At 56.4% G+C, this 17999-nt stretch overlaps 1 protein-coding gene across 3 annotated transcripts in view; it reads left to right on the top strand.

Moving 5' to 3' along the window:
* SBK1 (SH3 domain binding kinase 1) overlaps positions 1-15223 on the top strand; it is a 66151-nt gene extending 50928 nt beyond the window's left edge. For all 3 annotated transcript variants that reach the window (XM_055233226.2, XM_055233227.1, XM_055233228.2), the window contains exons 2-4: positions 8778-9010; positions 10399-10601; positions 11487-15223. In XM_055233226.2, the coding sequence (XP_055089201.1) occupies positions 8778-9010; positions 10399-10601; positions 11487-12338 (1288 nt within the window). In that variant the 3' untranslated portion in view covers positions 12339-15223. The remainder of the gene's footprint in view (positions 1-8777; positions 9011-10398; positions 10602-11486) is intronic.
* The last annotated feature ends 2776 nt before the right edge of the window (positions 15224-17999 follow it).

Genomic DNA, 17999 nt, shown 5'->3' with positions numbered 1-17999 from the left:
CCATCACATGCAGCCCCAAATCTGAGCTCTTCTGCTTACTAGCTGCATAACCCTTGAACTGGGGTAGTGCCAGCTGCTGTAACAAACAAGCCCCCATATCCCAGCAGCCAAACATGATCGAGGTTTCCCAGTGGCTCCCACAACAATGCAGACGGGCAATCCTCCACAGCAGGAGGCTTTCCACACAGTGACCTGGGGACCCAGGTGCCTCTTCTCTTGTGGTTCCACCGTCTTCTGGGGTTTTGGAGTCCTCTGCATCAAACCAGCCGCAGAAGAAGAGAGCGCAGATAAACCTTCCCCTATCCTTTGAAGCCCCAGGCTGACAACGACACACATACCACTTCTGTGCACATTCCAGTGGGGAGCCAGTCACATGGCTGGCCTGGATGCAAGGGAGGCAACGTGGTTCCCTGCTGGATGGCCGCTCTCCAGCCTGACTTTGTAGTATAGGAGAGGACACACGCGTTGCTGAGGGACAGTTGGCTGTCTGTGTCTTAACTGTGGGCAAATCATCCACCTCTTGGACCTCTTTTGTTGTCTGTTAAATAGAAGGCATCACTCGGTTGTGGCGATGACTGCACAGCCCTTTACGTTTACTCAAATCATTCAACTGTGCATTCCATGGGAGTTAGGTGGTATATAAGTTCTACCTCAATTAAGCTGTTTTTCCAAAATAGGAATTCAAGCTGGACGTGGTGGCGCATGCCTGTGGTCCTAGCTACTCAGGAGGCTGAGGCAAGAGGATCATTTGAGCCTGGGGGTTCAAGACCAGCCTGGGCAAAATGAGGAAACTTCATCTCAAGCAAATGCAAATGCTTTAAAAAATAAAATAATAGGAAGCACCCCCCCTTCTTAGGGGTTTTGTGAGGACTCAATGAATGAAATTTGTCCAAGTTGGCCACACCATGTAGGTCTGTGTATACATGTGTGTCTGTGTGTGTGCGTATGTGTGTCTGTGTGGATGCTTGTGCATCCGTGTGTGTGTTGGTGGGGAGAGCAACAAGGACTCCAAAGTAGGCCTGAGCCAGACGATGAGTTGGGTGTCGTTTCATAAGGGTGGTGCCAACGCTTGCCGACCGCCAGCAGGAAGTGGTGGGCGGCTCAGTCTTGCTTCTTGCTTGGGAAACCCTCCCCCACCACGGTGGCCCTCCCAGCATGTGGCAGAGCCGTGACTACTGCCATGAAGTCGGGGGGGACCCCCACCCACCCTCAGCAACACAGATGGCAGATGGAGGCCTCCCTCGGGGCCGGTGAGGACACACCCTTGAGGTGTGAGGTGTGTGCGCCCTTCCTCCACCCTCTTGAGGGTGGGTGGATGAGGCACTGACTGCCCGGCGTGAACAGAGGTCAGAGAGGCCTCCGCTGCCTGGTGCTGGCAAGTTCACAGCCATCACATCCACAGCTGCTCCTGCAAGTGGAGGCAGGGATGACCAATGATGAAATACTTTGAGGGTCGAGTTCCCACTGAGACTCGGCCCTCTTCTGGGCCTCAGTTTCCCCACCTGGCTGGGAAATCTGGGTGCGATGTTCCCAACATCCTGCCTTGGGAAAGTACAGGAGTGAAAGGTACCAGCTTTGGAGCCAATACCAATGCTAGCTGTGTGACCTTGGGCAAGTTATCTAGTCTCTGTGCCTGTTTCCTCATCTCAAAAGCCAGTGCCGCAGCTCACACCTGTAATCCCAGCACTTTGAGAGGCCAAGGCAGGAGGATTGCTTGAGGCCAAGAATTGGAGACCGGCCAGGGAAGCATAGTGAGACCCTGTCTCTATTTTTTTTTAAGCGGAGCTAACAATAATGCCTACCTCATATTTGTGAGGATTAAGTGCATTGGTCCTGAGAACGGCCAGGCAGGTGGTAAGTCCTGTGTGAATGTTGCTGCCATTATTGTTGTTACTTTATTTCTTCACTGTAGGAATGGGGAAGCAGAGGCCCAGAGCAGTAGTGTGACTTGCTCAAGGTCACCCAGCAAAAAAGTGGCGCAAATTAGGATCAAGGCCAAGCCTCAAGGCCCACTGCTCCCCCTGTGCCTCCGAAGCCACGTGCGTCAGAACTGGGTCAGAGGCAGCATGTACCTGGTGGATGATGCAGAGGCAGGGATGGGCGCGTGGATTAATTCCTTGTCTCCTGCTGACACCTTGCGGAGAAAAGGCCTGAAGGGAGAGGGAGGTGTGGAAGGAGAAGAAGGAGGGAGGGGACGGTAGGGGGACCCCCAAAGCTGAGCCCTGGGAACCAAGAAAGGGATGCAGGAGAGGGGTGAATCCTATCCAGCCCCTGCCCCTGGGGAGCTCTTGGTTTGTTGATGGGCAGACAGGGACACAGCTGAGGTATTCAACAAGGGCCCTGAGAGAGGGACAGGCAGCCCCTGTGAATCTTGCTGTTCAGCAGAGGCAGGAGTCAGCACGTGTGAGGGCAGCAGGGAAGTCTTCCTGGAGGAGTGAGACCTGGCGATGAGGAGGCACGGTAGGGAGGTGGAACAGGCAGGAGAGACTCTTCAGGAATCGAGGAGATAGAATACAGGACACTAAAGCCTCAGAGAGGCCAGGGGCGGTGGCTTGGCAGGATCATCGCTTGAGGCTAGGAGTTTAAAAGCAGCCTGGGCAACATAGCAAGACCCCATCTCTAAACACAAAAAATAAAAAATTAGCTGTGCACCATAACACACACCTGCGGTCCTAGCTACTCACAAGAAGGCTGAGATGGGAGGACTGCTTGAGCCCAGGAGTTCAAGGCTACAGTGAGCCATGATCTGCACTCCAGCCTGGGCAACAGAGAAAGATCCTTTTTCTAAAAAAAAAAAAAATTAAAGTAAATAAGTGCATTAAATAAAGCCATAGAGAGGCAGTGTGGGGTAGTGGTCAGAGCATGGGCTGAACCTGACAGTGGGGGGAACATACGGGGCCCAAACTGAGCCCACTGGGCTGTGTCCCTGATCCAGCCCAGCCCTTCCCGGGGCAACTCCGAGGCAGACACGCCAGAGGGCAGAGATGAGCCAAGCATCCCGTCCCTGGGTGTGGGAGGGAGGGCGGGCTTGTAGCCACTGGTGGCCACGAATTAAGCTCCCAGGGCACACAGAACAGCCTGAGGTGGCCTTGCAGGGCCAAAGCCCAAGGCGGGAGGATTGCACACGTGTGGATATGTGTGCTGTATGCACGTGGACCACCCACCTCGGCAGCCCTTGGGGACTCCACACGCATCAGGAAAAGTAGGTCAGGGGAGCAGCCCAGCATCTCCCTGGTGGGCGTGGGGAGGAGTTTGAGGCAAAGAGGGCTGCGTGCTCATCAGAGCCCCTGGGGGACAGCCCCACAATCCACACAGAAAGGGCCCAAGGACGCGCAGGCCCCGGGGAGGCCTGCACAGAAGCAGCCTTGCCTCGCCCTGCTGGTGTTGCCGCGGTCGCCTCGGTTTTCTAACTCGGAAGCCTCATCACCCAGGTGGTGGGTGGACATTTCACAGGGGTTGGAAGAGATTTTTCCAAGCCTGAGACCAGGGAAAGACGATCACGCGGAGATGTTGCCCCACGTAAGCCCAGCTGGTGGCTGCGGGAAAGACCCAGTGCTGTCCAGCCCAGAGCTGGGACTGCGTGGAGACGTGGTGGCAAGTGGCATGTCTGCGTTTGGGTCAGCACGCTAGAGTGGAGAGGAAGGGCATGCGGGAGCGGGTTCTCTGGGCCTGGCACTGTTCCTACCTCTGGTGGAGGGGACTGTGGAATGAGCAAGGCCAGGGCACATGTTTAGGTGGAAATGAGCTAGGAAAGAAAAGACAGTTGCTGGAGAGGAAGGTCCTGTTGGAACAGGAGTGAGGAGGCCAAGTACAGTGGCTCAGGCCTGTAATCCCAGCACTTTAGGAGGCCAAGGCAGGAGGACTGCTTGAGCCCAGGAGTTCAAGACCAGCCTGAGCAACAAAGTGAGACCCCATCTCTACAAAAAATAAAATATGGGCCAGACACGGTGGCACACGCCTGTAACCCCAGCGCTTTGGGAGGCCGAGGCGGGTGGATCACCTGAGGTCGGGAGTTTGAAACCAGCCTGACCAACATGGAGAAACCCCGTCTCTACTAAAAATACAAAAATTAGCCGGGCGTGGTGGCACATGCCTGTAATTGCAGCTACTCGAGAGGCTGAGGCAGGAGAATTGCTTGAACCCGGAAGGTGGAGGTTGCGGCGAGCCGAGATTGTGCCAGGCAGCAAGAGGGAAACTCTGTCTCAAAATAAAATAAATAAAATATGAAAAAAATTATCTGGGCATGGTGGCACATGCCTGTGGCCCCACCTTCTCAGGAGGCTGAGGTGGGAGGATTGCTTGAACCCAGGAGCTGGAGGCTTCAGTGAGCCATGGGGGCACCACTGCACTCCAGCCTGGGCAATAGAGTGAGACCCTGTTTAAAACAAATTTAATTTAAAAAATGACAGGAGGCTGGGTGCGGTGGCTCACACCTGTAATCCCAGCACTTTGGAGGATTGCTTGAGGTCAGGAGTTCAAGACCAGCCTGGGCAACATGGTGAAACCCCATCTCTACAAAAAATACAAAAATTAGCCAGGTGTGGTGGCGCACACCTTGTGGTCCCAGCTACTCAGGAGGCTGAGAGGGGAAGATTGCCAGAGTCCGGGATGCAGAAGTTGCAGTGAACTGAGATCACACCACTGCACTCCAGCCTGGGTAACAGAGCGAGACCCTGTCTTAAAAAAAAAAATTACTGACAGGGGAGATGAGCTGGTTCATGAATGGAGGGAGGCAGGAGGCTGGGGAGACAGGGATGGGAGCAGGCTGCAGGGCGGGGAGGGGAGGGCTCCTTCCTCCCGAGCCAGCTGAGAGGACGGTGCAGATGGAGCTCCGTTTGGGGCTGGGTGGGAGGCCAGGAAGTTCTCTCCTGATGTTCCTCCTCTCCGTGTGAAGTGGGAGGCTGGGTCGTGCCGAGAGTGAAGGGGAAGGCAGAGGAGGAGGAGAGGCTTGGGGCCTGGAAGGGAGCTGCTGGGCTGGGAGAGGATGCGGGTCTCATGGAGTGCTCACCCCCTCCCAGCCTCCAGCCATGCCCGCCCGCCCTTGCTCAGCCGGAGAGAAAGCTGGTGATGATGACGAGAACAACACAGCAAGCCTGGGCACCTATGGAGCACTTACTGCGTGCCACATGCCAGGGCTTCACGCCTGTTAACTTACTTAACCCTCTCAAGAACGCATCGGGAGAAGGCACTGTTGTTGTTGTTATTATTATCATTATTATATTTAGATAGGGTCTCTGTCATCCAGGCTGGAGTGCAGTGAAGTGATCATAGCTCACTGCAGCCTCGAATTCCTGGGTTCAAGCGATCCTCCTGCTTCAGCCTCCTGAGTAGCTGGGACCACAGGTGTGCACCACCACACCCAGCTAACTTTTCTTTTTTTTTAATTTTTATGGAGACAGGGTCTTGCTCAGGCCGGTCTCACACTCCTGGCCTCAAGCAATCCTCTCACCTTGGCCTCCCAGATTGGTGGGATCACAGACGTGAGCTACCTTGCCTGGCCAAACGCACTATTATTATATCCTTTGTATAGATGAGGAAACTGAGGCACAGACAGAGGAAGTACCCTGCCCAAGGACATCCAGCTAGCAAGTGACAGAGTTGGGACTCAGACCCAGGCTGTCTGGCTCTACATCTGTGCCTTCTCCCAGATGGAGCTGTGGTCATCGTTCTTCAGGGTGCAGGGGTGCTTAGGGGCAGGCTAGGGACGCTGCAGTGACATGTCTGGGATTAGAGGGAGAAAAGGCCGGGTGCAGTGGCTCATGCCTGTAATCCCAGCACTTTGGGAAGCGGAGGCGGATGGATCACCTGAGGTCAGGAGTTCGAGATCAGCCTGGCCAACATGGTGAAACCCCATCTCTACTAAACGTGCAAAAATTAGCCAGATGTGGTGGCACACACCTGTAATCCCAGCTACTTGGGAGGCTGAGGCGGGAGAATCGTTTGAACCCAAGAGGCGGAGGTTGCAGTAAGCCAAGATCATATCACTGCACTCCAGCCCGGGCGACAAGAGAGAAACTCCGTCTCAAAAAAAAAAGTGGGGGAAGAGAAGGAGAAGGGAGTGCAGGGAGGATAGAGGGAGGCTGCACCAGGAAGCAGGTGCTCAGGGGCTGGAGGCTGGTGGCAGCTTCTAAAGGAAGCAGCCCTGGCCTCTCTTGCCGGTGCACACACAGACACATATTCATGTGCGCCTGCGCCTGCAAAAGGCTCGTCCCCCCTAGTCTACCCCTCTCCATTTACAGATGAGAAATGAACGCCCAGAGTGGCTGCCTGGAAGACAGGGGTGGGGAGGGGTTTTAGAAAGGGGCAAAAGGAAACTTTGGGGTAATGGATGTATTTGTGGTCTCGACGGCAGGGATGTATACATATGTCAGAATCATCACACTGTACACTTCAAATATGTATAGTTTTTTGAACACCAAATATACCTCAATAAAACTAGAAAAATGACATGAGATAAGGGAAAATAAGGGGAAATAAAGAAATGAAGGCCACGGATGGAGAGTTAGTTCACTGTCACCCACATGACAAGTCAGGTCTCAGCCCAAGTGGTGGCTCACGCTGTAGTCCCAGCACTTTGGGAGGCTAAGGTGGAAGGATCACTTGATCTCAGGAGTTCGAGACCAGCCTGGAAAACACAGCAAGACCCCATCTCTCCAAAAAATTTAAACATTAGCCAGATGTGGTGGTGCATGCTTGCAGTCCCAGCTACTCAGGAGGCTGAGGCAGGAGGACTCCTTGAGCCCAGGAGTTCGAGGCTGCAGTGAGCTATGATCACCCTACTGCCCTCCAGCCTGGGTAACAGAGCAAGACCCTGTCTTAATACAAATACAGTTTTTTTTTTTTTGAGACCGAGTCTCGTTCTGTCGCCCAGGCTGGAATGCAGTGGCACGATCTCTGCTCACTGCAGCCTCTACCTCCAGGGTTCAAGCAGTTCTTCTACCTCAGCCTCCCAAGTAGCTGGGATTACAGGTGTGCACCACCATGCCCAGCTAATTTTTGTATTTTTAGTACAGACAGGGTTCCGCCATATTGACCAGTCTGGTCTCGAACTCCTGACCTTGAGTGATCCGCCCGCCTCAGCCTCCCAAAGTGCTGAGATTACAGGTGTGAGCCACCGTGCCCAGCCTAAATACAATTTTTTAAAAAGTCAGGTTGGCCGGGCGCAGTGTTCATTAGTCAGGTGGTGAGGTCGTCTAAGGTGGGGGAGGCACTGCTAGGCTGTGCTGATGTGTGGCCATGTGTGTGGTGGGATGGTGTGGTCACATCTATACCATCCTGCTGGTTTGGCCTGGGACCACGTGGCCAAGGTATGTGATGCTGCAATCATGGCCCTCAGACCTCTTCCCCACCCCCTACCTTATGGACAGCCGTACCACTTTCAATCATAATATACAACTGGTGTGATCACTGCGTCTACTGCCCCTCTCCCCCTGGGGTGTAAGCCCCATGGGGGCAGGGAATCCTAGGTGTTTGTTCCATGCTGTGTCCTCCGGGCGTTGGAGAGCCCTGGGAAACAGCAGGTGCTTCATCAGTACTTGTGAATAAGCTGGGCACGGTGGCTCATGCTGGTAATCCTAGTGCTTTGGGAGGCTGAGGTGGAAGGATCACTCAAGGCCAGGAGTTCTAGACCAGCCTGGGCAACATAGTGAGATGCCAACTCTACAAAACAACAAATTAAAAATTAGGCATGATAGGTGCAGCAAACTACCATGGCACATGTTTATGTGTGTAACAAACCTGCATATCCTGCACACGTACCCCAGAACTAAAAATTAAACATTAAAATAAATAAATAAAAATTAGCCAGGTGGCCGGGCGCGGTGGCTCACGCCTGTAATCCCAGCACTTTGGGAGGCCGAGGCGAGCGGATCACGAGGTCAGGCGGTCGAGACCATCCTGGCTGACACAGTGAAACCCCGTCTCTACTAAAAATACAAAAAATTAGCCGGGCGAGGTGGCGGGCGCCTGTAGTCCCAGCTACGCAGGAGGCTGAGGCAGGAGAATGGCGTGAACCCGGGGGGGCGGAGCCTGCAGTGAGCCGCGATCGCGCCACTGCACTCCAGCCTGGGTGAAAGAGCGAGACTCCTTCTCAAAAAAAAAAAAAAAAAAAAAAAAAAATTAGCCAGGTGTGGTGGCGCATGCCTATAATCCAATCTACTCAGGAGGCTGAGATGGGAGGATAGCTTAAGCCTGGGAGGTCGAGGCTGCAGTGAGCTGTGATTGCACCACTGCACTCCAGCCTGGGTGACAGAGCGAGACCCTGTCTCAGAAATAAAAATAAAAACAAGCTGGGTGCAGTAGCTCATGCCTGTAATCCCAGCACTTTGGGAGGGCCAGGCAGACGGATCACTTGAGGCCAGGATTTCGAGACCAGCTTGGGCCACATAGTGGGACCCCCCTCTCTACAATCCAAATAAACAAAACCAACGCTTGTGAATGGGAGTACCCGTGTGAACTCGGTATCTGGCTGTGTCTGTGTGACATAAACAGGTGCCTTGCCTGACACTGTGTGCGGGTGGCAGCATGAGGCAGAGGGGCTGATGCCACTAAGCGCAGGGTCTGGCAGTGACTGGTCTTGGGGGAGCTGACTGAGGCCTGGCCCCTGAGGCTTTGGGGAAGGCGACGCGACCAAGATGCTTGTCGCCCCCTTGTGGTTATCTTGGGCCTGGCATCCGGGCCCATCCTCAAGTTTTCTGGGTTCTGGGGAGGGCGGAGGGGCTGGAGGAGGGGACCCTTGCCTGATGTCACACTTCATGCTCACCACCCCCACCCAACAGGGAGAAGATGAGCGTGGGCTGCCCAGAGCCTGAGCCGCCCCACTCCCTGACCTGCTGTGGGCCGGGGACTGCCCCTGGGCCTGGTGCCGGTGTGCCCCTTCTCACTGAAGACATGCAGGCCCTGACTCTCCGCACACTGGCCGCCAGCGACGTCACCAAGCACTACGAACTAGTCCGGGAGCTGGGCAAAGGCACCTATGGGAAGGTTGACCTGGTAGTCTACAAGGGCACAGGTGAACAAGTGCAGGGTGGCAGGGCTGAGAGGTTGGGGTGGGGCAGGGCTGGGAGGTTGGGGTCGGGGGACATGACCTTCCAGCTGGGCCGGGGCTCTCTGGTGCTCTGTGGAAGCCAGGAGGCAGGGTCGGGGGCCAGGTGGAGAAGATGAGGCCTGAGGCAGCCCAGGGGGAAGGAGACTGGGCAGATGAGGCAAGGGAGGAATCCGGGGCAGAGTGGCCAGGGTACAGGATGGGCTGCTGTGGGGCCATCTGGGGTGACTTTGAGACAGCCAAGAGGCTGTGCCAGGAGCCTCTGGAGAGGGCAGGGCTGCCAGCTGTGTCTAAGTATCACCAACATCTCAGCGATGTCTGGCCCCAGGAAGGTGGACGGAGAGTGAGGGCGGTTCTTCAGGAACAGGGTGCCACACTTAATGGGTGGTGGAAGGACCTGTGAGGTCAGTATGGCAATCATCATCTCTCAGGTGAGGACAGGGAGACCTAGGCCAATTCAGCCACATAGCCAACACCCTGCAGCTGCAGAGGCTGCGAACCAAAACGAGACCCCAGGAGTCATCTCCAGGGCCTTGTCGCTTAGTCACTGAGCTTGATACCTCCCCCACACTGTAGGTCACAGCCGTGCCACCCAGCCAGCCAGGAGCTGGGGCTGCTTGAGCTCCCACAGCTGCACACACTTGGGTCCAGGGGCTTCGTGCTAACTGAGGGCAGCAGGAGAAGTACCTAACGTGGTGTCACCCGAGCTTTGTTACTTGCTGTGTGACCTTGAGCAACTGACTTCACCTCTCTGTGCCTCAGAGTCCTTCTCTGTGCCTCAGAGTCCTTCTCTGTAAAATAGGGTAACATTAGTGCACAACTCATACGATCATAATGAAGTGTGAGTTGTGAATGTGCAGTGCTGAAGGCAGAGCCTGCGATGTGTAAATGCTCCATGGACACACGTGTGCTCCACCCAGCTATGTACCAGATGGGCACAGATGCTTGCCCAGGCACAGAGTTGTGTACACATGCCTTGCAGTGTCTCATTTCTTATTCATTCATCCATTTAGCAAGACAGGAAGCTCAGGGAGACCCATTCTAGCTGGGGTAGACTGACAAGATAAATAAGCATATGGCAGGCAGGACAAAAAGAGAGGTGGAGGGCGTCACAGGCCCCCCACCCCCTCCTCCTGGAGGGCTGCAGACTGGGTGTAGAAGGCCCAGGTTGACCCTGCCTGCATGGCCTTGGGCAAGTCCTTTCCTCTCTCTGGGTCTGTTCCCATCCGTGAGACGAGGACAGTCATGCCTGCTGGGGACCCTGTTGCACCACAGTCCAGAGACAGGCATGCGTGCATCCAGCGCGGAGGCACTGGAAGAGGGAGCTTCAACCCTGTTGCTGTTGCTCCCATCAGGCACAAAAATGGCACTGAAGTTTGTGAACAAGAGCAAAACCAAGCTGAAGAACTTCCTGCGGGAGGTAAGCATCACCAACAGCCTCTCCTCCAGCCCCTTCATCATCAAGGTCTTTGACGTGGTCTTTGAGACAGAGGACTGCTACGTCTTTGCCCAGGAGTACGCACCTGCTGGGGACCTGTTTGACATCATCCCTCCCCAGGTACTCGGGATGGTGGCGTAGGGTGGGGAGAGGGTCTTCAGGGTCCCAGAGTATGAGAGTGGGAGTGGAGTCAGACCATTTAATTAGCAAGTATTTACTGCGCACCTGCTGTATGTCAGTTACCATTCAGGGAGCTGGGGATGTGCAGTAAGGAAGACAAAAGTCCCTGTTCTAGTGGGAAACTGACACTCCACAGCGGGCCAGATAATAACAGATGGAGATGAGCGCCTGAAAGGAGACAGTGAGAATGATGGGATGAAGTCTTACCGCGCCCTCCCCTGGGGCTGCACAAGAGGAGAGGTGTCAGATCCACCTGGGAAGGGGCCCTCAGAGGAAGCGACCCTGGAGCCGGGAGGGTGGGGGAGGGTTCCAGGCACTAGCTTTAAATCTGCTCTGCCGCTTGCTGGCTGAGTGATGAGACCTTCGGAGCAGGTCCTCCTTCTTTGCTGAGCACCTACTGCATGCCAGAATCTGGAGACACAGATGCACGGACACAGCAGGGAACAAGATAGGAAGCTCAGGGAGCCCCGTTCTAGTTGGGGAAGACCGACGAGATAAGTATCTAGCAGGCAGGGCAAAATGACAGCAGGTAGAGGGCGCCGCGGACCCCCTCGTCAACCTCCTCCTGGAGAGCGGCGTGTCCCTCCTGGAGCCCCGATGTCCCCATAGGAGAAGCAGGCATGGTAGCCACTATAAGGATTGGATGAGACAGCGAGGGAAAGGGCGCTCAGCAGCACCCGGGCCGCGTCTGTGCGGTCGCCCCAGTTACTGTGGACAGGGTGGGAGGCGAAAACCGCCTTGCTAGAGAGGGAGCTGGAGGGGAGGACGGCAGGGCGAGCGCAGGAGAGCTTGAAACCCAGCGCGGCTTACCCCGGCCGCCCGCAGGTGGGGCTCCCTGAGGACACGGTGAAGCGCTGCGTGCAGCAGCTGGGCCTGGCGCTGGACTTCATGCACGGGCGGCAGCTGGTGCACCGCGACATCAAGCCCGAGAACGTGCTGCTGTTCGACCGCGAGTGCCGCCGCGTAAAGCTGGCCGACTTCGGCATGACGCGCCGCGTGGGCTGCCGCGTCAAGCGCGTGAGCGGCACCATCCCTTACACAGCGCCTGAGGTGTGCCAGGCGGGCCGTGCCGACGGGCTGGCGGTGGACACGGGCGTGGACGTGTGGGCCTTCGGCGTGCTCATCTTCTGCGTGCTCACCGGCAACTTCCCGTGGGAGGCGGCGTCGGGCGCCGACGCCTTCTTCGAGGAGTTCGTGCGCTGGCAGCGGGGCCGCCTGCCGGGGCTGCCTTCGCAGTGGCGCCGCTTCACCGAGCCCGCGCTGCGCATGTTCCAGCGCCTACTGGCCCTGGAGCCCGAGCGCCGCGGCCCGGTCAAGGAGGTGTTCCGCTTCCTCAAGCACGAGCTCACGTCCGAGCTGCGCCGCCGGCCCTCGCACCGCGCGCGCAAGCCCCCCGGGGACCGCCCGCCCGCCGCCGGGCCACTGCGCCTGGAGGCGCCCGGGCCGCTCAAGCGGACGGTCCTGACCGAGAGCAGCAGCGGCTCCCGGCCCGCGCCCCCTGCCGTCGGGTCGGTGCCTGTGCCCGTGCCCGTGCCGGTGCCGGTGCCGGTGCCCGTGCCAGTGCCTGTGCCCGAGCCCGGCCTGGCTCCCCCGGGGCCCCCCGGCCGAACCGACGGCCGCGCGGACAAGAGCAAAGGGCAGGTGGTGCTGGCCACGGCCATCGAGATCTGCGTCTGAGTCGCCTCCGCTGCCCTCGGACCCGGGAGCGCCCGGGCCCGCCCCGAGCTGGTGCCCGGTGCGGCGGTGGGGGATGGAGCCACCTCGCCGCGGGGCAAGGGGCGCAGCGGTAGACTAGGCAGGACGCGGCCCGGCACCTGGTCCGTCCCCGGCGGGCTGGTGAGGAGGCCACCAAAGACCCTTAGTGCGACCTGGTGACCGGGGGCTTGGCCCAGAGGAGCCAAGCCCCACAGACCCGAGAATTCGGAGGCCCCCCCAACACACACACACACACACACACACCAGGAGCAAGGGAGCTTTCGGGCCACACTCCCAGACGCCTCCCTGAGCCCTGGAACCCGGACACGTTGCTCCTGGCCCTCCATACCCCCTAGCAGATCATCCTGCGGTCCCACCCCAGATCCCCTCCTCCTCGCCATCCCACTCTGTCCCCTCCCCACCCTGGGTACAGAAAGGGACTGAAGTGTTGGGCAGAGAGGGGGCTTAAGGCCCCTGGGCACAGGCTGGGATCAGGGCAGTGAGCGGAGGGCAGCTGTGGCCTGCCTTCCCTTCTGGAGGCTGGAGGGGAGAGGCCAAGCCCTTGGAAAATGTAGCAAATGTCTGGATGTCGCATAAGTGCGTGTATGTGCGGGACAGGCCCCGAGAAGCTAGTGACTCCTGCACACCCCCATTGCACAAATGAAATCACAGCCCAGGAGGGAGGGCAGCTTGGCACTGGCTGAGAAGTAGAGCTCTCTCCCCGCCCCTCCCCCTAACCACAAGGGATTGTCCTGAAAACTTGGGGGGATAGAAGGGCTCACAAGGCAGGGGTCTCAGCTGCCTTCGCATCCTTAGGGCAGGGGAGTGAGTGTGGAGCCGAGAGCAGGGCCCAGCTCCCCCTGCCAGCCGCACTGTCCCACGCCCAGGGACCTCTGCCAGGTCCTCCCAGCCCTTGCCACACAGCCTAGACGTAGTAACCTGGGCTTCCAGCAGGTGGCGAGCTGGTTCGTGCTGGAAATTCCTCCTGGGTTTCTTGGGGTCAAACATGCCAACCTCCAAGACCCCATCCTCACGTCTCCCACGTTTCTGGCACTGGAGTGTGCAGGGCGTAGGACCTGCATGTGTGGGTGTTAGAATGGGGGCGGTGGACGCGAGGGGGTGAGTGTGTGACTAGGTGTGTGTGCACATGCGTAGAGTGCAGACGCGTGTGTGCCATCCGATGCGTTCAGTGACTGTGCGTCCAGACACCTCAGCAGCGCCCCCCCCACCACACCCTGGTCCTCCCAGGCAGCTGTCCCAGGGCGCCCAGGTCTGCCTTGCACCACACCCCTCAGGGAATCCGGCAAGGAGGACCCTGCAGGTTGGTTCAGGCCCCCAGGCAGCAAAACAGAGACAACAGGACCCCCGCCTGACCCCCTGCCCCTCTCTGTGGAGGCCTGGGACCCCCGCAATAAGCTCCACATGGGTGAGGCTGTCCCTGTGCCTGGCCCTCCGCCCCAGGTCACCCCTGCCAGGGTCCCTCCTGGGGTTCTGAGCCATTTGAGGGGCTCTTTGATGGGCCAGGCCGGCCAGAGTGAACTCCAAGCACTTTCTGGCTGGTGCCCCAACCTCTCCACTCCCCACTCATTCCCACCTTGAAAAAGGGCTATAGGTCCCCTGCCCTGCCCGGGTCCAGTTTACAAACTGTGGGGTGGCCCCAGGGCCTGGCCCCACTCTCCCCGCTGTGCCCACTTCTCTCCAGACTCCACCTCCCCAATGGGTATGGGCCCTCCATATGCCAGGTAAGTAGCAAACCCCCACTCCTTCCAAGGACCAGGTCTCAGAGAAGGCCCTGGTCACTGCCCCTGGCCCACCTGGAGCCCATCGGGGCTGCCTCTCCCAGCCGCGACTTCTCCTTTTGCCTTAGGCCTCGCGACATCCTGATCTCTCCTGCAATAACTAGGAATCAAGATTCCACAGTAGACGTCCCTTGCTGTACTCTCTCTCTCTCTCTCTCTCTCTCTCCCTCTCTCTCTCTGTTAAGATCCTGTTCGGGAGTTTCCCCAGCCGTTGTAGTATCTAGTATGTTAGAGTTGGGAGGGGACCGTAGTTATGTAGCCCAGCCCCCTCATTCCCAGAGGCACCCAGAGGGCCAGCCACCAGCCTGACCCCAGAGCAGAACCGGAACACCAGGTTGGGGCCCTGGTGCTGCCACCACCTCTGCTGGTCGGGCTGGGACCCTTTGCCCCTTAGGAGAGGTGTTGGTCACAGATGTTTACCTCAGTTTATGTCACTGTCGAAGAAACAAAAGATAATAGCAAAAAATAACACTGTAGACATGAAGACTTAGAAGACAAAAAAAAAAAAAAAAAAAATGACACACAAAAAAATCTCCCCTGTTGCGATTCTTCTGTGAAGGTACAGTGTGTATGTGTGTATGTGTGTGTGCGTGTGCGTGTCTCTGTCCCACGCCGGGCAGGCCAGGGCATCCTGGCCTCTGTCCCAGACCCCGTGTCCCCCACACTGCCCCCCATCCTTCGGTGCTTCCCAGAGACCCCTCTGAGCTGGCCTGTGGGGTGCGGGGAGCCCCCTGGGTGGGAGGCGGGGCCACAGGTCGGCTAGAGGGTCTCCACCAGGCCCACTGAACAGAACCCCAAGGCTGCCAAAATGTTCCCTGAGCCCACACTGTGGCCAGTGGGACAGTCCTGGTGGCTGACATCAGCGTCCATGCTTGGCTCAGGGCCTGGGGCAGGGTCCTGGGTAGAGTCCTAGCCCCAGAGCCCCAGCCCCCCATGTCTTGCCGCCCCTCCCCCGTGTGTTTGTAAATACTCTGGCATCCTTTGGCCCTGAGAAGGTTTTTAAATGTGTTATTTACTTCTCTAAACATGACGATTGCTATAAAAATAAACAAAAGTTTAGAAAAATGACCACTGGGTGGCTGTCTTTTCTTAGGTTTGGGGTGGAGAGGGCGGTGGGGGTGGGGGCACACAGGTAGTCTAGAAACTGAAAACTTGGGCTGGGCAGAGTGGTTCACATCTATAATCCCAGCACTTTGGGAGGCCGAGGCGGGCAGATCACCTGAGGTCAGGAGTTCAAGACTAGCCTGGCCAACATGGTGAAACCCTGTCTCTACTAAAAATACAAAATTAGCTGGGCGCGATGGCGCACCCCTGTACTCCCAGCTACTTGGGAGGCTGAGGCAAAAGAATCGCTTGAACCCGGTAGGTGGTGGTTGCAGTGAGCCAAGATCGCGCCATTGTACTCCAGCCTGGGCAACAAGAGCAAAGCTCCATCTCAAAAAAAAAAAAGAAAACTTGACCTTGACATAGGCTCTAGGCCTCCTGTGACCTCTCAGAACTTGAAGGTGAGGGGAACAGGACCCAGATTCTGGGACAAGGGGCAGGCAGTTGTCCCTTGCCTGGAGCTCAGCTTGTAGCCCTTCAGCCTGGCCAGAAAAGAGGCAAAAGTCCAGAGAGATGGGACAGACCAGTTCACCACTCAGCGCCTTTTTACCGAGTACCTTTTGTGTACCAGGATTCCTCCTAGGGGCTGGGGACACAGCACTGAGCAGGACAGACAGGGCCCCTGCCCTTAGGCTGGGATTACAGGCATCTTCATCATCTAATGATGAAGGCAGACATTGCCCAAACAGCAGGCTGGGCTCAGTGAGAGCGTGGAACTGGGAGACTCATGGAGTTTGGAGGAGCCCGCAGACACTCCCTGAAGATGAGGCCAGAGCAGGGGACAAGAGAAAGCTGAAAGGGCCAGTTATGGGTGTAGACTCCAGCAACAGGCAAGGTGGATGTTCTGAAGGAGGGGGAGCTTCAGTGGACTGTAGGGAGTTTCGTGATTCAATACTCATTCAAACAAATATTTGCTAATTACCTACTCATGTCAACAGAGCAGCTCTGTTGGCCCTGCCTTCAAATACGGGCACATCCCAAGGCAGCAACTGCCCATCGCCTGCATTGCTGCCTCTGGACACAGCCTCCCTCCCTGGCCTAAGGCAGGAGCCTCCTCTCCTGAGCCTCTGCAGGCTCTTTTTTTTTTTTTTTTTTTTTTTTCAAGAGTTAGAGTCTCGCTCTGTTGGCCAGGCTGGAGTACAATGGCATAATCATAGCTCACTTGCAGCCTCGATCTCCAGGGCTCAAACAATCCTCCCACCTCAGCTTCCCAAGTAGCTAGGACTATAGTCACGTGCCATTGCTCTGGGCTATTTTCTTTTTATTGTCACATTTTGTAGAGACGGGGTCTCACTATGTTGCCCACGCTGATCTCCAACTCCTGGACTCCAGTGATCCTCCTGCTTTGGCCTCCCAAAGTGCTAGAACTACAGGTATGAGCCACTATGCCCGGCCAGACAGATCCTTTTGATAAGATCTGTCACTATGTTCAGAACCCGACAATGGCTTCCCATTACACCCAGAATCAAAGCTGAAGTCCTTAGAGTGGTCTCCAAGGTCCCACGAGCTCTGAGAGGTCACAAGAGGCCTAGAGCCTATGTCAAGGTCAAGTTTCAAGCCCAGCACATTCCAGCCTCATCCCTACCATCCCCTGTGCTGCCTGCCAAGCATGTGCTCACCTGGAAGCCTTCACCTTCGCCTTGTACTCTCCCAGGGATTCCTCCCGCCTTCCTTCAGGGTCAGAGCAAACTTCCTGAGCAGCTTGGGTGGAGAGCAGCCCTCCTTAGCCTGCTTCGCTGCACACTGAGCGCTTGTCACCGCCTGCAGGACGATGTATTTATTTGTTACCCCATCTCTCCCCCCTAGAATGGAAGTTCCATAAGAGCAGAGGCAGTGTTTGGCAAACTGCTACTTCCCTCCAGCCCCCACGCCTGGGACAGGGCCTGGTACGGTGATGGGAACTCCGTAACAACTTGTCAAATGAATGAATGCATTCCCGCTACTATTCTGGGGGCCAAGGAAACAGCAATAAACAAGACACGCAATCCCTGTCACATCCCCTGAGACTTACATTTTTTTTCCTTTTTTCTTTTTCTTTTTTTTTTTAAGATGGAGTCTTGCTCTGTTGCTCAGGATAGAGTACAGTGGCGCAATCTTCGCTTACTGCAACCTCCACCTCCCAGGTTCAAGCAATTCTCCTTCCTCAACCTCCTGAGTAGCTGGGATTACAGGCACACGCCACAATGCCTGGCTAATTTTTTTGTGTTTTTAGTAAAGATGAGGTTTCACCATGTTGACCAGGCTGGTCTTGAACTCCTCAAGTGATCCACCCGCCTCAGCCTCCCAAAGTGCTGGGATTACAGGCTTGAGCCACCGTGCCCAGTCTTTTTTTTTTTTTTTTTTTTTTTTAAGATGGAGTCTCACTCTGTCACCCAGGCTGGAGTGCAATGGTGCGATCTCGGCTCACTGCAACCTCCGCCTCCGGGTTCAAGCCATTCTCCTGCCTCAGCCTCCCAAGTAGCTGGGATTACAGGCATCTCTACTAAACCCTATCTCTACTAAAAATACAAAAATTAGCCAGGCATGGTGGCATGAGCCTGTAGTCCCAGATACTCAGGAGGCTGAGACAGAATTGCTTGAACCCGAGGAGGCAGACGTTGCGGTGAGCCAAGATCGTGCCATTGCACTCCAGCCTGGGCTGCAAGAGCGAAACTCCGTCTCAGAAAAAAAAAAAGAAATACAGTGTACAATAAATGTAACGTGCTTGAATCATCCCGAAACCATCCCTCCACCCCCATCC

This window comes from Symphalangus syndactylus, chromosome 11 (assembly GCF_028878055.3).
Source record: "Symphalangus syndactylus isolate Jambi chromosome 11, NHGRI_mSymSyn1-v2.1_pri, whole genome shotgun sequence".
Lineage (NCBI taxonomy): Eukaryota > Metazoa > Chordata > Mammalia > Primates > Hylobatidae > Symphalangus > Symphalangus syndactylus.
The sequence above is the reverse complement of the archived record's forward strand: the minus strand, read 5'-3'. Positions and strand labels throughout refer to the sequence as shown.